General features: G+C 46.1%; 7 protein-coding genes across 8 annotated transcripts; 4 read left to right on the top strand and 3 right to left on the bottom strand.

The window, feature by feature from the left end:
- Positions 1-301: 301 nt before the first annotated feature.
- On the bottom strand, positions 302-2,656 carry LOC6613616 (neprilysin-1). The gene has a single exon (XM_002038050.2). The coding sequence runs from the start codon at positions 2,355-2,357 to the stop codon at positions 399-401; it is 1,959 nt and encodes a 652-aa protein (XP_002038086.2). The 5' UTR covers positions 2,358-2,656; the 3' UTR covers positions 302-398.
- A 4,987-nt stretch (positions 2,657-7,643) lies between these two features.
- LOC6613615 (techylectin-5B) lies at positions 7,644-10,975 on the top strand. The gene is made up of 5 exons (XM_032714453.1): positions 7,644-7,663; positions 9,541-9,628; positions 9,684-9,709; positions 9,762-10,397; positions 10,450-10,975. Exons 1-5 carry the CDS (start codon positions 7,644-7,646, stop codon positions 10,592-10,594), a joined length of 915 nt encoding a protein of 304 aa, XP_032570344.1. The 3' UTR covers positions 10,595-10,975.
- A 266-nt stretch (positions 10,976-11,241) lies between these two features.
- On the bottom strand, positions 11,242-12,960 carry LOC6613614 (pickpocket protein 19). The gene is made up of 4 exons (XM_002038048.2): positions 12,761-12,960; positions 12,119-12,707; positions 11,431-12,019; positions 11,242-11,378 (listed from the first exon to the last, which is right to left on the bottom strand). The coding sequence occupies exons 1-4, from the start codon at positions 12,958-12,960 to the stop codon at positions 11,242-11,244; spliced, it is 1,515 nt and encodes a 504-aa protein (XP_002038084.2).
- Positions 12,961-13,534: 574 nt separating this feature from the next.
- LOC6613613 (pickpocket protein 19) lies at positions 13,535-15,596 on the top strand. The gene is made up of 5 exons (XM_002038047.2): positions 13,535-14,560; positions 14,626-14,758; positions 14,816-14,869; positions 14,928-15,170; positions 15,274-15,596. Exons 1-5 carry the CDS (start codon positions 13,586-13,588, stop codon positions 15,585-15,587), a joined length of 1,719 nt encoding a protein of 572 aa, XP_002038083.1. The 5' UTR covers positions 13,535-13,585; the 3' UTR covers positions 15,588-15,596.
- A 1,212-nt stretch (positions 15,597-16,808) lies between these two features.
- Positions 16,809-18,491, top strand: LOC6613612. The gene is made up of 3 exons (XM_002038046.2): positions 16,809-17,273; positions 17,338-17,506; positions 17,565-18,491. Exons 1-3 carry the CDS (start codon positions 16,900-16,902, stop codon positions 18,294-18,296), a joined length of 1,275 nt encoding a protein of 424 aa, XP_002038082.1. The 5' UTR covers positions 16,809-16,899; the 3' UTR covers positions 18,297-18,491.
- A 1,132-nt stretch (positions 18,492-19,623) lies between these two features.
- On the top strand, positions 19,624-21,378 carry LOC6613611. The gene is made up of 3 exons (XM_002038045.2): positions 19,624-20,015; positions 20,128-20,296; positions 20,363-21,378. The coding sequence occupies exons 1-3, from the start codon at positions 19,651-19,653 to the stop codon at positions 21,080-21,082; spliced, it is 1,254 nt and encodes a 417-aa protein (XP_002038081.1). The 5' UTR covers positions 19,624-19,650; the 3' UTR covers positions 21,083-21,378.
- Positions 21,379-21,449: 71 nt separating this feature from the next.
- LOC6613610 (NADPH--cytochrome P450 reductase) lies at positions 21,450-25,517 on the bottom strand. Of its 2 annotated transcripts, XM_002038044.2 has the most exons (6): positions 25,326-25,517; positions 24,609-24,951; positions 23,442-23,566; positions 22,780-23,381; positions 22,046-22,694; positions 21,450-21,983 (listed from the first exon to the last, which is right to left on the bottom strand). In XM_002038044.2, the coding sequence occupies exons 1-6, from the start codon at positions 25,499-25,501 to the stop codon at positions 21,839-21,841; spliced, it is 2,040 nt and encodes a 679-aa protein (XP_002038080.1). In that variant the 5' UTR covers positions 25,502-25,517; the 3' UTR covers positions 21,450-21,838. The 2 variants fall into 2 exon arrangements, with proteins under 2 accessions (XP_002038080.1, XP_032581552.1); XM_032725661.1 differs by lacking the exons at positions 24,609-24,951; positions 25,326-25,517 and adding an exon at positions 23,748-23,894.
- Positions 25,518-26,252: the final 735 nt, after the last annotated feature.

Genomic DNA, 26,252 nt, shown 5'->3' with positions numbered 1-26,252 from the left:
AGTTCTTCTACATAGGAAACCGGCAAAAGTTCAAGGTGCACAAACAGAGTCGAAACATTTTGTACTTTTTAAAAGGTTTTCGCTCACACTGTTAAATATTTTGACTGAAGCATCCAATTTTTATATTTTCTCTGCGTAGGTGTGAGTATCTACCCCCCTATTCTTTCAGTGCCTGACAGCGAACATCCTGGAAGGGCATCCATTGCTCACCGATGTCTAGTCTATCACGTTGCACACGTAATTGAAAATTAACTCAGTCCGTGTCGGAAAATCCGCCCGACAGATGCGAGACGCATACGCAATTGCTAAGCATAGAAGTTTATTCACAATACTTGGGTTCCTAATTAAAGCTATACACCGACTAGCAGTGGGAGTCACCGACCGTCTGAGGGCATCCCTCACCAGAAGGGGCACTGGTCCGCGCTGGTCATTCCGGAGCCAACGTGGCACCGGAACACCTCTGCGAACTGCGGCACCTGGCCGAGGGCGTAGTTCAGCCGCTGGCTGCCGGAATCGTGGTACTGGTCACCCTCGTCGCCGCAGAAGAAGTGGGCGAACTGGAGGAAGTAGAGGCGCCCGTTGCCCGACCGGGTGAGCCAGTCGCCGCCGTAGGTCTGCAGGGCCAGCCGGGATCCGCTGACGTCGGAGGTGCGCTCGTTCAGCATCACGGCGCTGCTGTTAAGGCATCCAACCGCTTCGTTGTAGAGCTCCACATCGCCCAACTGGTCGCTGAAGTTACGCAGATTACCCTGCGCATCGTAGTCCACCAGGTCCGTGTCGAAGGCGTGCATGATCTCGTGGCCCAGGGTGTTGGCCAGATCGCCGTAGAGCAGCGCTGGCCAGAAGTTGGCATCGAAGAAGGGACGCTTCACGTAGGAGTACGGCACGAAGATGATGTTGCCCAGGCAGTAGAAGTACGGCGTGGCATCGATGTTGTCGGGAAACTCGGGCGTGTGCATATTGAAGCTATACCAGATGTCCCGTTCCTCCTGGTCCGAGCTGCTTTCCAGATCGGCGACTAGCGTGTAGTAGTACAGCAGGCTGTTCAGGTGATTCTCGTAGAAGTCGCCGCCCACGCTCCACCGCCGGTCGCTGTCCAAATAGAACTGCTCCGTCACATTGGGCGGCAGGTTGCCCACGTTGATGCGCATCTGGTGCACCTTTGCCTGCAGCGATTTCACCAGATCCTGGCTTAGATTGAAGGCGTTGTGCTGCACCCGCAGCTCCAGTTGACTCTGCAGCTGCTGGAAGACGCTGTGGATGACCAGCTCGTCCGCGTGGCGGTGCCGGGAGTAGAAACTTCTCTCGTAGACGTAGTTCATCGGCAGGTAAACGGAGCGGCGCATGTGACGAATGCAGTTCTTTCCCCGCGATCGCTGACCGGACTCCCAAGTGGCCAGCGGATTGTGTGGAAGCTCTAGCAGGTGGCTGAGGAGCCTTGCCAGGCTGTAGCGATTAAGCAGGAGGGAATCCACCGTATTGAGGTACTCCACAAGCCCCTCGATGGCGTCCAAGTCGTCCACCTGGAAGACGTGATTCCCGGGCACCGATCTGCCCAGCTGTGTCCTTAGCGCCTCGTCCCACTGCAGTCCCGGCACCTCCGTCCGAATCTGATCCAGACTGTAATTCCGGAAGGTATCGTCCGCCGAATGGGGCTTAGCCAGTCGCACTAAGTTCTGCTCCAGACTTCTGAATTGCTCCTGCAGCTGGTGGAGCGGCGGCCAGGAGGAGCTATCCTGACTCAGCGCATCATAGATGTCCTGCGTGAGACTCAGGTTCAGGTGGCGATTGTGCGGCAGCAGGAAGATCATGTGATGGGTGGCGTTGTACCAACGTACCTCTACTTGGACGTAGTGACCGTGGTAACCATACCGCCCTAAAACCGCCAGCAGGTGCATCCAGTGCGTGGAGTTCAAGGAGGCGAGCAGATCCCGGTCCAGTAGTTCGATGTATCGCCTCAGATCCGGCTTCTCCAGGGCGATGCATGACTGGTAATGGGCCAACACCTTGGCGTACATGGGGTATCTGTATTCTGGGGCCCTGGGATTCCTCAGCAGTCGGAGGAAAAGGTCCTCGTACTGGCGGTTAATCTGCGATTCGCTGATCATCGTGGCGGTTGTGTGGCTTCCATGCTTCGCCCGCCATTTTCCGCAGGCGTAGGCATAGAAATCCTCGCATGGATTCTTTTCGCTGTCCACGTAGGACATCAGGGTATCGATTTGTTGCTGATTGATCGTTGAATTGCACTCTCCGAGGTACGGACAACGCTGTTCCGGATCATTTGCCTTGACCGGCACACTCGAACCGCAGCTAGCACTGCCCAGCAGGAGGAGGGCAGTCCACAGATTTCGCACCATTGCTCCTTGGATTTACTATCGGGCAATGGAATAGCTGATCTTTCCGCACGTTTGTTTCACTTCGGCGAGATTCATAAGCTGCACCTGTACTGCGGCACTTTAAAAAGTTCTTTTCTCAGGTGCTTAGATACGATCATTTCAAAGTAAAGCTGCTGATTGTAGTATAACCCGACGAGTTTGGCTATTCCGATTCCGAATCCGATTTATCGATGCTTCAGGACGTGTGTTGCGCGTCTGCCGCTTGCTCAAATTCAACTAAAATCTCGTTTCACGCGGTTTCGATTTATGTACATATATTCCGTATGTCGTATGCCGTATTCGCATTTGTGCTCTCTCATCGCCGCTACACCAAATATTACCCACACTACCCCACTTGAGGGGTTTCTTCCGACGACTGAGCTTGTAGAATTCTTGCAGCTCGGCTCTTTTTGCTTGGTTAGCTTATCAGCGATTTAAATACGTATTTTCTTTTCGGCATTTGAGTAGGGGGCTTATCTACAAAGTCTACGACAAGACAACAAAAAAATCTACAAAGTTCAAACGAAGTATACTAATTAATTTTGTAAACTTAATTTCATAGTCTCGTTTTTGACATTAGCTAAGCAAATTTCAATGGGGGTTACTTATATGCTTATCGCATAAATACTATACTATATGGTTTAAGATGAAAAATTCCAAAATCAACCGTTAATGGCTGGGTTATTACGGGCTATGTTCTTATCTATCACAAGGAAATAGCTGGATTGATTCATTAATGCAGCTAATTGATGAAGTGCAGATTAATAAATATTATCACAATTATGCAGCAGTAATATTGTAATCATTGAAAATGATCTAATTGGTTGAAGAAAGCGCTTCCGACCTAATCAAGCATACAAAGTCTGACAGGCAGACGAAATTCGGTGAATCGACCCGAGTTGTGATCCTAATCAATTCGAGTCTGTAGGCCCGTTAAAAAAAGAGGCGGCAAATTTTTCGCAAACAAAAAAATTGTTATCTTTTCAGAAGCTGACCCGCAAATTTCATGTACGTACTAAGGAACTTATTACGTTTCGGTTTTTTCAGATGTCCACTTGAGTGGGTAAGTACCAGTTTGTCGTAATAAAACGAACACTTATTAAAAATTAAATCAATTAGGCGTGAAACCTCGCAAGCTTAACCGCTTCGGTGCAGGAAATCAACATTTACGTTTATTTCCGTTCCGGTTCACTTACAGGTAGTGAACCGGTTAACCTTCGGCTACAGATTCCGGTTCTAAATGTGTACCGTGCCATAATGGCTTTGTCGCCCTAAAAGTATGCTGCACTTTTTGTTTGGCAACAATTAGAATTTTTTTGGTCCCTTTGCTTAAATTGGTGTTAATAAAACATAATTTATTTTGTATTTTATCGTTGTAGCGAATTTTACGATTTTTGTTTTTGAAGCCCTTAAAGTGATTACCTAATTTAATGCATACGTTTTTATTTAATACTAGTATTGCATATACGCCTAATCACTGCACTGAAATCCCTCATTCACTTTGTATTGATTAATTAAAAATAATTAAATTGCAATTAAGCATAACGGAATGATGGAGCACTCGTTTATAAACCCATTAGTGGCTCAGTAAAAATTTCATAAAAATTGATTAATAAATTTAATGCCTGTCACACTTAAACAGGTGAAAACCCTTGTTATTAATCGGGCGACCGAATGCAAATTTATTGGAAATTCTTTAAATTTGTTTATGCAGCTAGCGCCAAAGATAATGATATTGCGAGGGGGATCGGTCGGTGGCTGGCCGTGTGTGTCAAAGAGAAAATCTGGCCAAATTATTTATATTAAAAATTTTACGTTTTCGGCACATACACATACATATGTATATAGCAAACCTACGAAAACAAGAGAGCGTGCGGCCAAAGCGTCATAAAGTATAAAGCGAAATATGCAATTTAATTTATTAATTTATTAACAAGCGCGCCAAACGACAATTAATCTCTCCAACCGCCTTCGTCAGCCCACGCCACGCCCCTTTTCCCACGCCAAAGAGACTCGAAAAGAATGCGAGTCGTTAACGGTTCAATGGCAACGCAGCACTTCCGCAGCTCCAACGGCACAAACATCCCCAACCCCATACGCATCCCAACTACCAACCCCATCCACATCTCCGCCAGAATCCCAGTGGCAGCTTTGACCGCTTCGCTGCATCGCCGCAAAAGTCGGAGGACGGACGATAGTGGCGCCTCGATGAATTACACGTTTCATTTTTCAAGAGCGCTGGCCAGGAAAGCCGTATTTACATACATCCCTCTTTGCGGAGATAAGAGCCAGAATTGTTGGTGAAAACGTTTCCTTTGATCTTGGAATTTGTCACTTTTATAAAGAACTTAATGTTATTTCATTTAATTTATAAACAATAGTGATAATTTATGAAACATATCGTTCAATGTGCTAAATATCTAGTAATAAAATGTATTACTCATATACTATATATACTTTTATATATATTTATAGGCCAACCATTGCTAAGATGACATATATATTTAACAGTCTGCTCAATTGCAGTGTGAAAATCAGAGCATAATATTACATCGCTTTTGAAATCATAGAGCCCAACAAGATATCGAAATTTTCGGACCAAAGTGCCACAAAAAATTCAGCAATAATTTATTGAAATTTGTAGCAGTCAAGCGACGATTTTTGTTTGCAAACGCAATAGTCCTGCAAGGACGAGGATCTGCAATTAACCAACACACACACATAACCGTTGGGCTGAACAATTTTCGAACGCAGCACTGTGGCGTTTCATAAACGTTGGGCTATCGGCGATTTGTATGTTTTGGTCAGTTGATTAATATGGCAGCTGTAATCAGGACTCCACTGAGTGGTATGCGTGTGTGCATGAGTGTGGGTGTGTGCGTGTGTGCGATTGACTAGGCTGCGCTTGTGTGCACTGATTGCAGGATATGAGCAAACATCAGTGACACGCCGGACCGGATGCGTGGCGAATATTTCAATTTCGGAGCGTGCTCGAGAGCAGCTCAAGTTGCAACCGTTTTAATTGCCGCCGCCCAAAAGGCAGTCGCTCGAAATTTTTTATGCTCGTCGTCACTCGCCTACTGCTACCGCTCGTTTGCATATTTTCTCCGGGCCCAAATAACGCGCCACAATTTTAATTAGTTTTAACCAGCGCCAAAAATAAAAGAAGCCGACAGCAGGGGCCAAAGTCACGCAGCCTGCTGATGATAATGTCTCGCCGCATAACTTTAAAAATCCGTTGAAGAGCCGGATGTTGGATGTTGAATGTTGAATGTTGGATGTCGGATGCCGGAGGAATCAGAGAAGTCGAAGGAGCAGTGCCACGGGGTCATCTATCTAAGAGCAAATATGTGCGGGAAAAAACAACATGAACCAATACTCGGCAGCACAAACTCAACGCCCAGGCATAAACATATCCGTGATGGCCGCTCCATGCTGGCAAACATGTGAGACGGCAACGTCGTCAGCGTTGATTATTGTCAAACAGAGGGCGAAGAAAAACGAAGGACAGTTGTCGACAGCATCAACAACAAGATCTGCTTGGGTCGGTAGTCTTGGTTCCGAAAAGCCAAAGGGAACAACCTACGGGCCAGACAATACCCTATACACAAACCGGAAACGGAATGCTTCCAGCAAAAATCTGATTTGAGCAAGCAGTACTTTTGCCTCTCGAGGAAAAAATCCAGCTTCCTTTAGCATGGAATGGTAATTTTACTGGGTATCAGCTATATTACCATACTCATTGTGCTGCAGGTGTGCTAGTAGACCCTACCCGACAATATGGCAGCTGATTTCCTAGATACCCAAAGAATGTAGCATACGTTCCTACTGTCCGACGACCTCCAGTCCACCGGATGTGCCGCCCAAGCAGAGACAGAGACAGAAACACAGACACCCAACGGTCACGGGGCACTTTAACTGGCTCTTAAAGCCAAACGATGTGAAGACCCGGCAGAAGCAGCAGATCCCAAACCGCCGGCACATCCACACATGTGCGACCTGCCAGGCCTTGTGAACGAACGAACCTCGGCGCTCCGCCCGATATCTTGAAGCGTTTTATCGCCAAAAGCCCCTCTCTCACTGTGGCTTTTATTTGTCAAACAAAGTATTTTTATTGGCTTTTTAGGAAGGCCCGCTCCGCCCCGCTCCCGACGTCAACTGACGCCTCAGCCTGACAGGAGCAGGGATGGTACCCTGGAAATGGAACGGGCAGTGGAGGCGAGCGCGTGCTCCTTGTCTGCTAAATACTCGACACTTGGTATGTGATTGAAATAATGCCGGGCGATAATCCGTGCCTTATTAAACGGCCCTCACATCGGCAGTCACGGCTGGATTTGGGTCTGGCAGGTGACTGGATATGGGCTCGCACACATGTGCTGTGCTAGAACCTAATGTAAATCTATTGCTGCGACACTTTGACAGACATTCGATTTTCAATTTCTTACCTTTGGCTTATCAACACTCCATAGTTCACCAGAATTGTCCACTTTATGGCCGTGACAAGAAGAATGGGTCTTGTTCTTGGGTTTACGATGCCAACAGTGCTTAAGTTGTGGCTTCAAATTAAACAAAATTACCTTTAGATGGAACACTGTTTGCAATATGGCCAGAAATTAGTATAATAAGAGATAACGAAACACCCTGGCGAGGAACAAATCGAATGCAAACAACCAAATTGGGTGGCAGGGTGGCAGGCTGTTCCGATATGAAAATGCGTTAACATAAAAGGCAGATTCGATTAACTCGTGCGCATACCGCGTGGGGCGGAGATTAGGAACAATACTGAAATCCAATCCCCCAAATGGGGGCGGCTGGGAACCGAACCGACATTGAAAATTAGATAATTTACAGCGCTCGGCGGTTACCCCACCGAGAGCACGGATCCTATAACTCGCCCGTATTTGCAGCCAGGACCACGAAAACCGTGACACACCGCCAAATTTGCCAACGAAGGGGAGCTCGTGAGTTGTGCGTTCCCACACACAGTGCAAATATTAAAATTTTGATTATCGAGATAAAAAAAGAACGCCTCTCTGATTTAATTTTTAATTTCTGTCGTTTATAAAAAAGTCAAGTATACAAAAAATGCACTCAAAACTGAACTCATTATTCTATGGACAGAGGTCAGGGCATGTCCACTCAAAATGTGAACTGAATCAACCCTTCATACATGAGATGTGGCGCCCCACGCACACACGTGTATGGACACAGCGCTTTCGGCGATAAAGTTAATTTGCTGATTACAAAGTAACCTCTTCGTCATAAATTATGGGGCCAAGTGATAGGAGGTGAGGCGAGTCCAGCTTTGGTTGGACGCTGTCCAGCACAACCGTAGTCCTGGTGCACACATTCGACCATATAGAGCATATATATAGAGCAATGTACACACATTTTTCATCAAACCGAGTCGATGTACTCCACCCATTTGTCCGCCAGTCTGTCCGTTTAAAGCAAGCAAGTCTATAAGTTACCCGTAAAAGCTATTGAAAGTAGTTAGAAAGTAGAAACAGTCAGAAACGACAATCTCACAGAAGTCTCATTCAACGAAGAAAGGTTGGCATTTCTATTGATGTACGTAAGAGATTGGTTTCATTAAATTGGCACTTTCATTATTAATAATTTACCACGTTTAAAGAGTTACTGATATTAATGCGTTTCTATGATGCTGTTTATGACCTCTCAGCTCTAGAGTTGCGCTGCAACACTCATAGTTTAGAATATTCTTAATGATTGATTTAATAGAATTGGTCAAATTTTACATCAAACATGTTAAAAGTTATAGGTGTGTCAGGTGCCTGCTTTGAACACATTCGGCTCTATTTTAACTGGCTATCTGCAAGGGTAAGAACAAACAAAGTTCATAAAATGTTTATTTTAAAAGGAATCCAAGAAATGCCATTTCTCTGATACCTTCGCTGTTTGTTCAGTTGATATCCCCGGAGGAAAGTGGCTTCACCTGGTGCTAGCAGCTCCTTTTCTACGTTTCAAGATAAAAAAGCTGCTGTGGCGCCTACAATAAGAACAACCACTGGCACTAAACTGTTAAAAAATGCAGGCACAAATATTTGTTTCTGGGTTTGTTTGGTTGCTTGTTTGCAAAACTAATGAAATTTTTGCCATATTCGCCGGGCGCTGCCTGACCCCAAAAGCATAAAAACATAAAATCTGACCGCAAAAAATTAAAAGAAGACCGCAAAAAAATCCACGCCACCTTGAAAGCGAGTCCGGATAAGGTAAAGAAATCCAAGGCAAAGATGGCCACAGGAGTCAGAAGGGCCGGGAGTCAGATGGCAAGTGCCAAAGACAAAGCAAGTGAACGAAGTCAGAGCGCTCCAGCTCCAGATTATTATGTCAAGTCACGTTTATGAGCGTAATTTCGACAAGACCCCTTCCAATCCCGACCCGCTCCGCCAGACGCAGCCACAATCGCCCCCAGCTGCACGGAGCATCGGGCATGCCCACATCCCCATTCCCATCCCCATCCCCATCCAAATCCCCATCCACATTCGCATCCGGAGGACGCTTGTTAAGCGGCGAACGCGACATTGCAGCAGTTAAGACACCGCCCGCCGGCATTCAATAAGCCGTTAAAAACTCACTAGGATGGAAGACCCACAAACAGATATATTTTGAAGTCTGCTCCAGCCACTTTAGTGCCATACGAATGTCTGTAAATCTTATGGCCGTGCTTTAAAAATTATTCGAAATTTTCATATTAGCTTTTATTCTTGGATTTCCCTCAATCAAAGTGTGATTACCAACGGAGTAATTAAAATACGGCAATGAAATTCAGGGATTGAAATAAAAGTTTAGTACATCTAACAACTGGATTAACTAATAAAAATAACTTTAAGGCAACCTTTTATTAATTATTTTTCAGGCAAAACACACATGTCTCTTAGCTTTATTAATAAACAACAAATTTATGTATCAATACTTCCTAATGATGATTACATCAGCGCCGAAATGATAAAAGCATTTGGCAGCAAATTTATTTATTTAGCTATTTACTGGCATAAATGATTTATTTACCCGCACTAAATTGCAATACCGTATAATAAGGCCATTTGATATATAATTACTAATATTTATGATAATTATCAAAATTAGTTTGTGATTATGATTCAGTAATAAAATATAAGGTGACATGGTAAAGTTGATTCAGTTATAAATGCGCTGCGTTGCGATCAGTGTGGATATATGTGGCGCTTCTAAGTCACTCGTTTTATTCAACGGAAGCGAAGGATATTGAGGTAAATCACATACCCTTGACTCCTTAAATCTTCTAAGAGTTTTATCATCCCACAGAGTTTTCAAAATGCTACTCCTATCAGGTAAATTTGTAGTTACACTTCAAAAAGCTATATGTTAACTTTCATTTTACAGATACAAACCCAAACTAGAATCGTTGTACAAATTGGTACTAGCCCTGCTCGAGGAAAACCAATCCAATCCTAGTACTGAAAACATCCAGAAGAGTAGTTCAGAATTAAATACAACTGGACTGTCGGGAAGATATCCCAGCCATTGTCCCACCTATCCGTCTGCCCACGGAATCTATACCGTTCAGGTGTTGGGACTGGAGCCCTTCCAGGTGTCCTGCGATGCAGAGATTGCCGGAACTGGATGGACTGTGATGGCCCGTCGCACCAGCAACAAGTTGAACTTCTTTCGCAGCTGGGCGGAGTACAAAAACGGCTTCGGGCAGCTCGATGGAGATTTCTTCATTGGCTTGGACAAATTGCATGCCATAACTAAGTCACAGCCCCATGAGTTATACATACACCTTGAGGACTTTGAAGGACAGACACGATATGCGCATTACGATGAATTCTTTGTCGAAAGCGAAAACAAATTTTATGCAATGACCAAGCTGGGCGGATTTACCGGCGACGCAGGGGACTCCATGATGCACAACAGGAACCAAAACTTCTCCACTTTCGATAGGGACAATGATGGGTGGCACAAAAACTGTGCCGAGGAGTATGTGGGTGCTTGGTGGCATGTCAACTGCACTTACAGGTAATTATCTTGTACGGTTATTAGTAGATTTTAAGCAACTTTATTATTTCAGTAATCTATTCGGCATCTATGTGAAAGGTGATGAGGGCCAGTACTTTCAGTGGAAGGGGATCGTCTGGCACTCTTGGCGCACTGAGAGTTATTCCTACAAAGTGATGCAAATGATGGTTCGACCGAAATGCTATTGCTCAAGGTAAAAAATGGGTTACGTTGTAACGTTACGTTGTAACGCCATAGAAAATAGTTGTTGTTGTTGCTGGTTTATGAATAAATTCTCAGACACAGTAACACCAAAAATCCATCTACCTTCTGGCAGCTGAAACGAAATGTATAGCACGTAGGAATTCTACATACGATGTAGCGCCATAAAATATACATTCACTTTATAATATAAGTAAAAGAAACCACTTCGAAAGTATTTTCGAAAAATGAATTCGATATCGAAGAGCAATTCTAGCAATTCTATGAATTTCGTGAACGGTTTTACGTGTAATGTTAAATATAAGTAACTTATAAGTAAATTATGAGTAGAATATAAGATGTATGCTAAATGAAGAACTTCGAAATTAATTTCGAAAAGTAATGTTGTTGTCGACGTTCTATGATATTTTCCATATTGTTGTATAATTAAACGAGGTTTGAGTCTTTGCTAATATTTCAAGCACACGTTTAATGTAGAATATATGTAAAATACCAGAAATAGACATTTTGAATTACGAAACCAAAAACCCTTGAGGATATCAGAATATTGACTCGTCCTTACAAAAAAAAATTTTATAAATAAGTGAAAACTTATAAAGCTACTTTGAGAACCAAGTAAGAAAGTAATTGCGGCTCATTAACTTTATTCATTGATACGATGTTCGTTCGAAAAACGCTTCCAATAAAGTTGAGGTACCTTGTATAGGGCAAAGAATACGAACTCGATGAGGCTGATAATTGAACATCCCAAGCAAAGCTGGCAAATGCCTCCAAATGAAACTGAAAAGGACAGATAGGAAATATACACATAGATCAATTCACAATAGCATACCAATCAAGTCCACCCAGGTGTAAATCAGGTTGGTTTTGTAGACCAGCATGGAGGGCTTCTTGAAGTACACATTGAGCCACATGCTCTCGATGGCGCTGGAATTGGGCTGCAGCCAGGGTTGCAGGACACTCTTCCGAATATCGGTCAGCAGGGTGAGGGACTTGCAGTTGTGCAGGCACTCGCAGACCAGGCCGGACTCCTCCCGGTGCACATAGGGATGCTCCCCGGGCTGCTCGAAGTTTTGCAGCAAATGGTTGTGGGCCGCCAGGCAGGGCAGATCCTTCAGTCGACAGGCTGGGTAGTCGGATGGCGGGTAGAACAGGTCCACGGAGCAGTTGCAGTACCGCAGCAGATACCGCTGCTGGCACTCCGCCTGGCAGTTCTCCAGCATATACTTCTGGCCCTCCAGCGTACGAAAGTGTTCGCTCTCCTCCTCGTGGTCCATGACGCAGTGCCGCCAACTGGAGGGCACGCTCAAGGTGCTCTCGTCGAAGTAGTGATATACCGCTGTAACGGCCACATTGGTGCGGCTGTGGGGCATCACCTCGATGGGGAAACCGAACCACACTGAAGACTCTACCACTGTTAGCTGCAAGGTGAATAAAATTCCAGAGGATTTAGCTGTCCTCCCCATTGGTGAATGAAAAACATATTGATTTAGTCATCCCCTGCTGAGACTTCTACATACCCAGAAGCCCTTCAACCCTGGATTCCCTGGAGCATGTTGCGCCTCCCGCAGAAGTAGCCTCAGTAGTAGCCCCGTGTTGATTCCCGTCTCCGTGCCACGTCGCTTTTCCAGCTCGTTGAATGCCAGACAATAGCCGAGGGGCAGGCGGCGGGGTCGAAAGAGTTTACAGCAGTCTCTGGACGCTGTCTGCCAGTGACAATCGCTCAGGATTTCGTCGCATCTCCACGACATCTGGATCACGATTTCCGTGAAGTTCAGGTGATTGAGTGCATCCAAGGACTCGCCAAGCAGCGAATCGAAGGCGTTGAAGTTGTGAAAACTGAAGCCATCATAGGCGGTGAGGATGCGATCAAAGAGTTCATCTTGAGACGGAGTAATATTATACAGGGACTTGATCTCGGGCAGCCGAGACCAGTTCAGTCGATTCTTGTTGCAGATGATGACCACTGGAAAGGCGATGTGGTGGATAGAGGCATGGGAGTGGGCAACGATGGTCTGAAACTGCTTGTTGTGGTACCGCTCACCCAGCAAATAGCTCACGTGGAACAGAACGGTGCAGGCGCAGATCAGGGCCAGTGCCCACAGAACTCTATTAAATATATATTGTTTTTTTCCAACATGATGATGACTTGCTAATCTCACCGCATACGTCGTCGCATCGAGGGCAAGAAGAGCAAATACAATCCATGGATGTGCGATCTGGATATGTAGCTATCGATCAGTAAGGTCCAAGCTCTTTGGTTTTCTGATTTCTTATTGACTGGCGCCAAAGGATTTTGGTCCTGTCGCCGTATCAAATCAGCCACCACTCGCGATTCCTTTCCAGTTGAGCGAACGAACATTTTGATGTGAGTCCTTTATGGTGCATCATGGCTTTTATAACCGAGCTCGAAATGTTTTGATCCTTGCAAGGTGTTGAATACATCAGTCACTTTGCCACATAAATAAAACAAGTCCCCGCTGATTTTGATGCCAATTAGCGTTTCACATCAAGAGATCGACTTAATCTTTGAGTGGCAGTTGAATAGCTATTTTAAAGTTCCTTTACTCATAGACCAAACTGGAAAAAATCAGTTTGAAATGCTCGATAGTGTATCTTAGGGTATTCAAAAGTCGCACCACCATTCCAATCCGTTTTTTTATCACTGTTTGCAAATCAATTGCGTTTGATTGCATTCAATTGAATTTATTTCGATGCTCATTAGCACTAACCATGACCATTGGCTGCGAATCAGGTTAGATCTCATGGGAGTAGGCAATCGATTGACCCGACCTTTGGGTGACAGCCGGGTCAGTCAGTTATTGGGCTAATAAGGGGTCGGCATGTCAGCCGCATTTTGTGGCTTGTCAACGCGCTAAACGGCATCTAATTACCACTGCATTTCAGCACGCATTCCGTTCACGGCACATGGACGGTATAAAAACCTGGCATTCCTTGCGACCAGACTCAGTGAGTCCTGTGCCGACATGACACTGGTTTACTTTCCTCCTTCAAAGCTTCAGCAGCAGCAGCCATCGAGATCCAGTCGCCTGGCCCAACAGTTGGCCCAGTCCGCATGGCAGCTGGCCCTGCGCTTTGGCAAACGGACCACCATCCACGGCCTGGACAGGCTGCTCAGTGCCAAGGCCAGCCGGTGGGAGCGGATCGTCTGGTTGTGCACCTTTGTTAGTGCCTTCCTGGGCGCGGTGTACGTGTGCCTGATCCTCTCCGCCCGCTACAACGCCGCCCACTTCCAGACGGTGGTGGATAGCACGCGGTTTCCGGTTTACCGCATACCCTTTCCGGTCATAACGATCTGCAACCGGAATCGCCTCAACTGGCAGCGCCTGGCGGAGGCGAAGTCACGGTTCCTGGCCAACGGCAGCGACTCTGCTCAGCAGGAGCTTTTCGAGCTGATTGTGGGCACCTACGACGATGCCTACTTTGGGCACTTTCAGTCCTTTGAGCGACTGCGGAACCAGCCGACGGAGCTGCTGAACTACGTCAACTTCAGCCTGGTGGTGGACTTCATGACCTGGCGCTGCAACGAGCTGCTCGCGGACTGCCTGTGGCGGCACCACGCCTACGACTGCTGCGAGATCTTCTCGAAGCGGCGCAGCAAGAACGGCTTGTGTTGGGCGTTCAACTCGTTGGAGACGGAAGAGGGCAGACGGATGCAGTTGCTCGATCCCATGTGGCCTTGGCGCACAGGGTCAGCTGGGCCCATGACCGCCCTCTCCGTGCGCGTTCTCATCCAGACCGAGAAGCACTGGCCGGGGCACAGGGAGACAAGTGCCATGAAGGGCATTGATGTCATGGTAACCGAGCCATTCGTGTGGCACAACAATCCGTTTTTTGTGCCCGCGAACACGGAGACGACCCTGGAGATCGAGCCCGTCATCTACTTCTATGACAACGACACCCGCGGAGTTCGCTCCGACCAGCGCCAGTGTGTCTTCGATGTGAGTGGCTATCTGTTTAATACCCATCAAGGTAATACCTAATCCAGCACTTTGGATGCCCCAAGGATGAGCACAACAGCAAGGACTTCAAGTCGCTGCAAGGATACGTTTACATGATTGAGAACTGCCAGTCCGAGTGCCATCAGGAGTACTTGGTGCGCTATTGCAACTGCACAATGGACCTGCTGTTTCCACCGGGTGAGCACGTTATCAAAATTGTTTCCAAATGATCGATTCATTGGTTCCTCTGACCAGGTCAATATCGGTCGTGTCGGGCGCAGGATTTGCTGTGCCTTGCTGAGCACAATGGTTAGTAGGAGTCCAGCCTCACTCAAAACCTTCTATAACCCAGATCGCCATCCCATAGACCTGCTCATCTACTCCCACAATCCTGGCGAGAAGGAGTTCGTTCGCAACTATTTCCAGGGCATGTCCTGCAAGTGCTTCCCCAACTGCTACTCCCTCAACTACATCAGCGATGTCCGGCCCGCCTTTCTGCCACCGGATGTGTACGCAAACAACTCCTATGTGGATCTGGATGTGCACTTCCGCTTCGAGACCATTATGGTCTATCGCACCAGCCTCGTCTTCGGCTGGGTGGACTTAATGGGTCAGTACGAAATCAAATAGCTCCTATAATCCCGTAGCTTGTTCCAGTAACTATGTATGAAAAGACATAGCTAATTAATAAATAATCAGGATTTTTCTTTCAGTTAGTTTTGGTGGAATCGCCGGTCTGTTTCTAGGCTGCTCCCTAATTAGTGGCATGGAACTGGCCTACTTCCTGTGCATTGAGGTGCCGGCCTTTGGACTGGACGGACTGCGTCGAAGGTGGAAGGCTCGACGGCAGATGGATCTGGGCGGAACCGTGCCCACGCCCACGTTGAACTTCCAACAAACCACGCCCAGTCAGCTGATGGAGAACTACATTATGCAACTTAAGGCCGAGAAGGCGCAACAGCAGAAGGCGAACTTTCAAAACTGGCACCGCATAACTTTTGCTCAGAAGCATGTTATTGGCAAATGAATCGAGTGAGCGAATAAACTATTTATTTAAATTCATTTAAAATTTTTTTATTTCGTTTGGTTTTAAAATATTTTTTTGAAGTGTCTTAAATTATTTTGTGCCACACCGAAATTACTGAGTGTGATAACGCAAAAGCTCGCTGGAAATGATTTAATCTATTGTTAGCGTGTGCATGATAAGGTGGATGGGCTGGGCTTCTACTACTGAGGCAATATTCATTAACTATGTTCAGGAGCGGATTAGCTTCGAAGAAAGATGCTAAATTTCATTTATTTAATGTTAATTCCTAAAAGAGTTGGTTAACTCGATGTGACTGTGTGTTACTCATCATACAGAGAAAATATTAATATAACTAAGTAAGAAACTAAGTTGAATATCAAAATGTGATCCAAGTGTCCAGGGCTGTCCAAATCCTACCCTGAACCCGTTGTCGTTTAACACTATCATCATCGTGGGTAAAAAGTACGACTAACATGAGCACATATGTATATATGTATGAGCTGGCCGGCACGTTTCTATAATTCTAGTATATTCCGATACGGATGCCTCAAGCAGAGTTGATAACAACCGCCCACTGACGGGCGGTGTTCCAGCAGCGGAGCACCGCCTGTTGTCAAACCGAACTATCAACCGAATCGAATCTCAATCTCTCAATAGAGCACCTATGACGTGGTCGAATGACTTTGTTCAACAGGTTGCTTCTATCAAAACAAAACGAAGCACAAGAGCTGAAAATTAATTAGGGTTTCATCAACCCACAAGCATGTGTATTTCGTTGGATGTGGATGACTATGCAAAACTGGACAGGGACTCTTGGCTCTTAGAAAGCTCGAGGCAGCAGTCTATTATGCTCGGACAGTGGGTCACAGTTGATTTGACAAAGTAAAAAATAAAGAAAGAAAATAAGAAAATGTCAAAAAATATAGGAAGTATATACAAGATATTGCAGTAGGGTATTGCTTAGAAAGCACATCATTTAAAAAAATTTTATAAAAAAAGTACATAAGAAGTATATAAGAAATTATTTTAGGTGAAACTTAAGAGATAACTTTGCATGGAAATAGAATTCAAGTCGAAATTCAAATCATATTCGACCCACTGTACTTTTTACCACCCAATTAGTTTATTTTTACGATGACACCACAGTCATATGAAAAGCTCGAAATTGTCGTATAAACATTTCCCAAAAACCTAACACTATTGCGGGCAAATATAAAACGCCGAGTTCTACGAGGCCGCAAAATCAGTTGGCTACGAAAGGCAAGCGTTAAGGTTTCGATCGGAAGTATCTCGCTTTAGTTGCAGTTTCGAAATGGTGGTCATTAAGAACGAGCAGAATATCTCGGTGCCCGAGTATCTCAACGAGCACTTCTTCACAGAGACCCTTGAGGAGGGTCTGCGGGAATCGAAGGTGACCCTGAAGGAGATCAACTTTGCGTGGGGCAGCAATCCGGGGGATAACTACTGCTCGGCTATCTATCGTGTCGGAGTCACGTTCGCTAGGTGGGCCGATGGTGGGGAATCCCCAGTGACGGAGCAGCTTTCGCTGATTGTGAAGACCATTCCGATCACCGAAGCCACTCAGTTTCTGGAGGATGTCTGTGTGTTCATCAAGGAGAAGCAAACCTACACCGATGTTTTGCCTCGATTGGATATCCTCAGCCGTGGCGACACATTCGGAGCAAAGTAAGTTGATAAAAGTTTGAGATGAAAGTACACCGTGCTTACTAGCATCTCTATCTCACATCAGATACTATCACTCCGTGAAGACTCCAGTGCAAACGATCGTGTTCAGCGACCTCAAGGTGGAGGGATTCAAGGTGGCCTCGCGTGAAGCGGGTCTGGACTGGAACCACGCCTCCCTCATTCTCCAGCAGCTGGGAAAGTTCCATGCCACCTCCATGGTGCTGGCCAAGAAGGTAGCGTATCTGGCGAATCCACCAACTGCGTACTGACTTCCTTTTTGCAATTCCACAGGATCCCGCCATTGTGAAGCAGTACACGCGTGGCATGCTCAGCGATGACATCCTGATGAAGAGCGACTCCTTCGAGAAAATGTTCGGCGGCTTCCTCAAGGGCCTCATCAAAAGCTCAGCGAGCTGGGCCGGCTACGAGAAGATTAGCAAGCATCTGCAGCGCTTCATGGACAACTTCCGGAACGTGTGTGCGGATGCGTCCAGGCCGAGGAAGGGCGATCGCTACGTGGTGCTCAACCACGGAGACATGTGGACCAACAACTTCATGTACGTATACGATAACGCCGCACAGCCGGACGTACCCACGCGCGCCATCTTCGTGGACTTCCAGCTGAGCTTCTATGGCAGTCCGGCCTGCGATCTGAACTTCTTCCTGAACACCAGCATCAAGCTGCAGTTGCTGCAGGAGCGCCGCGAGGAGCTCATCAAGGTGTACTATGCGGCCTTCAAGGATGCTCTGGAGTACGCCCGCTTCGAGGACATTCCCAGCTACGAGGATCTGCAGTACGAGCTGCGCACCCGCGAAACTTACGGACTTTTCGGCATGTTCGGCTTCCTGCCCATTATCACCATGCCCAAGGAGCTGGCCCAGGACAACAGCATTGAGAACATGCAGGACGAGGCCTTCAAGCAGCGCAAGATGGATGCCATCTTCTCGCAAAAGTTCCTGAACGACCACCAAAAGTGGGCTCTGAAGCGAGCGGATTCAATTGGCGTCTTCGGGGACTACTGAAATGTGGCATGATTATTATGATGGTTGGGGTTCTTTTCCCTTTGTGATATAAATGAAGGCTCCTCCGAGGCACACATCCTTGATAAAGCTATATTAGCTTCTTGCCTGAGAATGTAAAGTGCAAATTATGGGCTATTGGATTGATTAAAGTACCAAACCTGACTTCAATGCAATAAATCAAAGTAACGAAATGTATGTTTAATTCTGATTATTGGAATATGGTATCAGACAATTGTCTGTGGCTTGCACAACACAAAAACCACTTATGTTTTCAATTCAAAGTCGATCAAGTAAACACTTATCTTATTTAATTTCTGATGCTTCAGAAATAGTAAATATTAAGATAAGATCACATTGTCGCAATCGAATCGGGGTAGGTTTTGAGATCTGAAGTAATCATTAAAATGATTGAGTTTGGCATGGAGGAAACCTGATTGAAGCACGTACAGCTCGAATTGAATAATTTCACATTATATATTTCGCATTCCTAATAAAGCTTACAATCATCTTGAATAACAACGTAGGTATTAGATAATAATACCCTAAGCGATCACGTGCATTCAGAATTTGATGATTTCATGGCTGTTTCTGTAGCCTGGGAACATTTTATTGGGGCTCCATCATTAGGTCACCTTATAAAAAAGTTTAATAGTGTTATCTTCTGTCTAATGTGTTTATTAAAGCTATAGCGTTGCTAGAACAGATTGCCTATATAAAGTACCGAATGAGGCATATTCTTTTTATAATCCATATCACATAAAATGTAGGATAACCTCTATGAGGATAGTAGCTATCTTAATAATATGATCTAAACCTCGAGTTCAGTACGATATCTGTAAGGAGAATATTGAATTTAATCATGCCAAACAAATATGATATAAACGATTACGTACAAAAATAATATATTTAGGAAGCGTTCGCGTATAATTAGCTTCGGATTGACACTTGACTGAGAGCGTTCCCTTATTAGAAACTCGTTGGATTAATGCAAATTCGAATCAAAACTTGATATGATAATGAGCTGCCAATCGCTGCAAGTGGAATCCATCCAGCAGAATTCGAAAAAGATTCAAACTGAATATTGTCGGCAGAGTTCAAAATAGGAAGTCAAATTACTAGTTAAATGCGCCTAAAAAGGTCGACGTCTCCGCGTTGCGTGTTTTACAAATATCGAAAAATTAGACATCTCGTTGTCGCCTATTAAAGTCTATATATAACTGAACGTATAATACTACACATAACTGGATACACATAACTATAATTAATTGCGCCGCCGGATTCAGCTGGGCAAGATCATAGCGACACGTATATAAATTGAGCACCGCTCGGTAGCCACTTTTCAAACGATCCCAAGATGTGTAGCATTGTGTTCGACGCGGACGTGGTTGCTCCACCCAGCCATCTGGACGTGCCCTTCTTCGAGGAGGTGCTGGAGACAGCCCTGCGAACAGCCAGGGTGCAGTTGCTCTCCATTCACATCCGGATGGGCAGCAGCACGGGCGAGAACTACTGCAGTCAAATCTACCGAGTGAAGGTTTCCTTCAAGCGCCCCGATCATCCGGAGCAGCACATGGCCTTCATTGTCAAGAGCATTCCCCACCTGGACTCGGTGGAGTTCATTGATGACCTGCAAGTTTACCTCAAGGAGAAGATCACCTATTACGAAGTGCTTCCCCGGCTGGAGCTCTTAATGCAGTGCAACCGGAGATTTGGACCTAAGTGAGTCTCAAAAGAAATTTTGCTGACTATTACTTAATCTTATATTACTCATACGCACTGTTGCAACATAATCATGACATAATGACATCCTATATCCGTATTACTTCCAAAGACTTTACCACTGCCTAAAACAGCCGGAGAACTCCCTTGTGTTCGAAGATCTGGCGGAGAAGGGCTTTGTGATGGCTTCGCGGGAGTTGGGCCTAAACGAGGAGCATTGTCAGCTTGTGATGGAGCGCTTGGCGGAGTTTCATGCCACTTCGATTGCCTTGGCTGTGGTGGTAAGTGTTTCCTTTATAACTTGAGTACATTGGTGAAACTTTATGGAATCGATTCGACTTGGCCAGGATCCGCACATCTTCGATGCATATGGCGACGGAATGCTATCGCCGAGGGGCTTAGCCAAGGACGATGGACTACTGATGCAGTTCTTCTCGGGCAACGGCAAGGAGTTGCACCACCTGGTGAGCACGTGGCCTGGCTTCGAGAAGATCGCCGAGAAGATCGGCAAGTACATGCAAAATCAGCGGGCCAACTTGGAACGCAGCCAGGCACCGCTGGAAAAAGAGGTGAAGGTACTCAATCACGGTGACTTGTGGGTTAACAATATGCTGTTCAAGTACGACGGAGCACAGCGTCCGCAGGACCTCATCCTCATCGACTTTCAGTTGAGCGTGTGGGGCAGTCCGGGCATCGACCTGAACTATTTCTTCTACACCAGCCTGACGCTGGACGTACTGCGTCATCGGCGAACCCAGCTGCTGCGCACCTACCACGCCCGGTTGGCCAAAACGCTGCTCGACCTGGACATGGGCATCCCGGTGCCCAGCTACGAGCAAATCCTGGAGGAGGTCCACCGTCGCGAGTCCTACGGATTCTTTGCCAGCTACGGCATTTTCCCCACTGTTAGCCAGGACAAGGTCCAGACGGCCGACAATAACCTGGAGAACTTCAAGGACGCTGATTTTGCCAAGCAGAAGGTGCGCCAGATGTTCCAGTCTCGCCGACTGGCGGATACGCTGCGCTACACGCTACCGCATTTTGAACGCGCTGGAGTCTTGGATTAAAGTACAATTGCACTACTATTATATATGTACCTTTTGAATATATCTACCCATATTAGGATTTTTACAAATATGTATTTCAAAATACAAAATATTCAGGTTTAAAGTTTCAAAAACCTTGCCAAAAATTTGTATATATTATATAAAAAACAAAATACCAGCTATGTGCACTTTTTACTATTTTCACTTTAAAAATGCGCCAAATGTGTGACAGGAACTATAATTATTTTTCAGCCAAAACGTATGCAGCACTTGTATTTTCTTCCAGGCAAATACAATCTTCATTTATGATTAGATAAGATCTATTTCTTTAACTTTCAATTGGAATGTTCCCTACTTATCCTTATCCCAAAACATCAAACACACATTATTATAGAAGTCAACCGTACTTTTCTTTATTTATAAAAATACAATTGCAGTGTCACTGTTTAATTGCACATGTTTCGTTTTTGTATTGAAATCACCAAGAGAATACGAAGTAAATTGCTCGTATAAAGGACTTTAACTAATCTGCACTCGTACACAGCTACTTAATCGTTAACTTGTTACTCCGCTCATTTCATTACTTAGATTCCATCTCAGTTTGTCCCATCAAACAGTCCAGGGTCAAGCTAGAGTCAATTACACTAGACATACACTTAATAGTTACTCATTCGTTTGTTGAACTGCAGCATGAAGTTCCCAAACCAAAAATTACGCTTACATAGCTTAGTGAACTAGAAAACTTTACGCTTATCATCGGTTGGCTTTTGGATCAGATTAGCTCCAGACATCGGCCGAGTAGCGCTTCTGAGCCTCCATCTTCTTGATATACTGCACGGCGTCAGCCTCGCTCATGTTACCCTTAGTGGACAAAATTTTCACTAAAATGTTCCTAACGTCCACGGCCATGTTCTTTGCATCACTGAAATTGGAAGAACGAATGGTGAGAATCTTGTGTGCTGGCTGATCCTCTAGCTTACTTACCCGCATATGTAGAAGTGCCCCTTATTCTCGCCAATCACGTTCCATATAAGATCTGCGTCCTGCTCGAGCAGGTGCTGCACGTAGACCTTCTTGCCCTGGTCACGAGAAAAGGCGGCCTTCAGGTTTAGAGTGCCCTTCTTAACCCACTCCTCCAATTCGGATTCGTAGATATAGTCCTCACTGCGCTTACGGCAACCGAAGTAGAGAATCGACTCTCCCACGGTCTTGCCCTCATCGCGCAGGAATTGACGCTCCTGAATGAAACCGCGGAAGGGGGCCAAGCCCGTGCCAGGACCAACCATAATGATAGGTGTCTCTGGCTTCGTAGGCAAACGGAACTGTGACTTGCGGATGAATACCGGCACCTTTACTTCCTCACTGCCCTGCGGTTGCTTGTTCTTTAGATATGTGGTGGCCACGCCCTTGTTGATGCGTCCCGTCGGCGTCTTGTACTCCACGAGAACGGCTGTCACGTGGACATCAGTGGGGTGCAGCTTAGCAGACGACGAGATGGAATAGTAACGCGGCTGCAAGCGGGGCAGCAGCTCGCAAACGTGATCGATAGGAGGGCGACAGGATTTGATGTCTTCCAGAATGTGGACAATGTTGCGACAGGCGTCTTGGATCCAGCTCTGGTATTTCTCCTTTCCTGCAATGCAACATTCATTAGTATATGTTCTTGGAAGTTCCTATTACTGGTACAGCAATAATAAGTCTTATGAATAATTTCTTACCTTCGGGACTGATGGAGGCCATGCTGCGCAGCAACTCCTTCTCCTTCTCGTCAGTACAGTACTCAGCGAGCTCCTTGAGGATGTGCGTGCGGGGAATGGCCGTAATTTCCAAGTAGTGGTTCAGAGCGGTGCGGTACGTGGTGGGGCAAGGGAATGGGTGTTTCTTGCTGCTGTCCGTATCGGTGTTGATCAGCGAGAACACAGTATCCAGATCGGCGTTGCACAGCTGGCCGAGCTTCTCCACCAAACTCTTGTCGTTAACAGGGAACATGGCCACATGATCTCCGGCGTCGTAGCGCATCTTGGAACCATCGATGCTCAGCTCAATGTGCATGCAGGAGCGGCCACCGCCCTTGTGCAGCTCGCGGTTCACCTTGATGGGGGCCAGGAAGGGATTCTTGGCGTCGAAGGGCGGGCGCTGGTTCTGAATCGAGTGAAGGCGGGCGATCTCTCCAGTGTAAATGCGGTCAGGCTGCACCTCTGGCTGTTCCAGCAGACGGTACTGACGGATGAGCACTTCCTCGCCGCCGCCCTCGATGCCGAAGTGGTCGCACACGGCGGGCCAGAAGCGATCCTTCCACGTGATGAAGTCATCCTCGATGCTGTTGGGGAAATATCACTTGAGTACGGTCCATAGTGTTGGCTACACCATCATCACTTACTTGGCATCATCGTCGCCCAGTCCCAGTTCGAAGACCCGGTTGGCGCCCAGCTCCTCCAGCCGCTTGTCCACATAGATGGCCACCTTGTTGTAGTGCTCATAGGTCTTGTTGCCCAAGCCAAAGACCTGAAAACAGACAAGAGTGGATTAATAACTATAGAATGATATTCAGTTAACTTAAGTACTTAAAGTACGACTCTCAAAGCAATGAATGAACCATCTATTATAACCATCTATTATAATGAGACTCACTTATCAGTTTTATATTTTGAACTATGACTGTTAGTAGAACTGAACTTCATAATACCTTCCATTCAATCTTTCTTTTCGCGACAGCTGTTCTATTACGTAAACTATTCAAAATGCCGAGCAAATTGCACAGCTTCTGCTGGCGGAACCTGACGAACAGGTGGGCAGATGTTGCGATCGAGCTCTGCATTTTCCGGCCGACATTTGCTGGATTGAACCGCAGAGTTTCCACGGCAATTGTAAACAAATTGCGCAAGAACAGAGATCGACATTGAGCACAACATTGTTTTTCGAGAAGCAGCTAAAAATTCCATGCGACTGCTGTCAGGCAAAAGCCGATTGCTGCGGCACGCGAACCTGAACGACGCATTTTTGAGCTGCTACTTTGGCGGGGGATTCAAATCGGGCAACTGATAAGGTTGATAAGAAAGAACTCATTTTAGGTTTAGTACCATTTGGACTGGCAATAATAAAATGTAACGCTGTTTATAAGACAACGAATTTAAGGTGTATGACACCTCCAAGGCTGCCGAAAAACGAATAGATTTTATCAATTTACCTACGCTGAAGTGCTGGCATTTGGTGGATGGGGAGTAATAATAGTAGATTTATTATCAAAAGCAAACTCTTCCGGGCGCGCTACACTATCAGGTTACAGCCTATCTGTTAATTAGGATCCGCCAATGCCATTTCAAATGTTTTCGTTCCGCTTACATCAGCTGTATCAAAACACAACAAACAACTCAAAGCGCTCAAATACGGTGAGATAGCCAAAATTGCGATTGGGAGGGAATAAATATCACTTATCAGTGGCACAGTGATTTGATAAGAGGAACGAACTCCGTGTTTGGCCAGCAGGATTCGTGTAATCAGTATGCGTGCAGATAAGGTCGCTCCGTGTGATATCGCTCGTACTCACCGCATAATTTAGCCCGGTCAGGTCGACATCGCCGCTGGTGATCCACTCGTAGAACTCCATGGCGTTGTCAGTGGGATCTCCTTCGCCGTAGGTGGCCAGGCAGAAGACCGCCAGCGAGTTGTCGATGTCCTTCAGCTGCAGCAGCTCCTCCATGTCGCACTCCTCGGGATCAGCCACCATGCCCTTTAGACGGTAACGAATGCCCTCCTTGGCCAGACGGCCGGCGAACTCCTCGCCTGTTCCGGTCTGTGATCCATAGAAGACGACCAGACTGCGTCCAGATGCCTTGAGCTTCTTGATGAACGAGTTGTCCGACGCACTCGTGGTGCACACTGTAGTGGGTCTGGAGAAGGTGAAGATATGCGTTAAAATCCCAGTCAAATTTGAATCTTATCTTAACACGCAGGTAAACACGCAGATCAACGAATGAATCATATGAATCACACAGTCGTATTCACACATTCATTTGCGATGTGTGAATCATACAGCGTCAAATAATGTCCGATCGATTTCAAAAATTAGGCGGAAGTTATCGATCTGTGATGGAATGAACCGAATAGATCAGGCATTTCATTCAAGAAGCAGTTTCAAATATTGAATTGTGGGCATGATATGCATGTTCTTTTAAAGGTTTATCAATAAACTGATTCAATTGAAGAACTGCCATGGTTTTGGACTTCGGAACCCTTCAGATTGCTCAGATTCAATTATACTTACTGTATGGAATAGCTCCTGGTTGGCTCCTCCTCCTTCTTGCGGCTGCGCAGGAAGTAGAAGGCTGCGCCGCCGATTAGCACCGCCAGTAGGGCTACGTCCAGCAGGCCCAGGAAGGGTTCGTCGCCGCCGCCGCTGGGAATTGCGGCTGCTCCATCAATCGTTTGCTCGCTGGCCATGGTGGTAAGTGTATGACTGCAAAAAAAGAGCACACAATTCACGGCGCTTTAGTTTTCGCTTTGCATAACATTGGTCTAGCTCCATTTGCATGTCGCGCATTTTGAACACGCACTCTAATGTATTCCACGTATGCCAGCGCTGGCGGCGGAGCATCGCCTGTGCGTCTAACGGTAGTCCGCCCGCTTCCGCACTTGTCTTAACGGTGCAAGGTACCGCTCTAGCTGGATGTTCCGCCAGCGCCGGCGGTTGACATTGAAAACGCGCATCTGGTTTTAATCGATCGTACCTTGGGACGTACCCGTTGCACTGACAACTACGACTACTGCGTCGATCACTTGCAGTGCTGCACTGGTGCAATTAAGGCTATGAATTCGATTGGATCCGCCTCTGTGGCGACGCAACGTGTGTTTCGCGTTAGGGAGCACTGCTCACTGACCGCCGGGAGCAACAGGTTTTATGCACGCGCTTATCGAACGCCACCGCCGGTCGAGAGATATGATGAAAGCGAGTAAAAGCGTTCGAAATGCGCTGTTCCCAAGCCAAAACTCTTTGAGCGGCGCAAAAAACGAAATTTGATTTCCAATCACTCGATTAACACCTTTAGCAGCCGTTGTTCCCAGGGAATCACCAATTGCACTGAGCAAAGGCTCATTTGCAGTGGAAACCAAGTTAAGAGTTGCGAAATAAATGTTTAACTAGAGATAGAATTTAGTTTAGAAATCGGATTGAAGGCATCACAAACAAAAGACA

This window comes from Drosophila sechellia, chromosome 2L (assembly GCF_004382195.2).
Source record: "Drosophila sechellia strain sech25 chromosome 2L, ASM438219v1, whole genome shotgun sequence".
NCBI classification, from domain to species: Eukaryota; Metazoa; Arthropoda; class Insecta; order Diptera; family Drosophilidae; genus Drosophila; species Drosophila sechellia.
The sequence above is the reverse complement of the archived record's forward strand: the minus strand, read 5'-3'. Positions and strand labels throughout refer to the sequence as shown.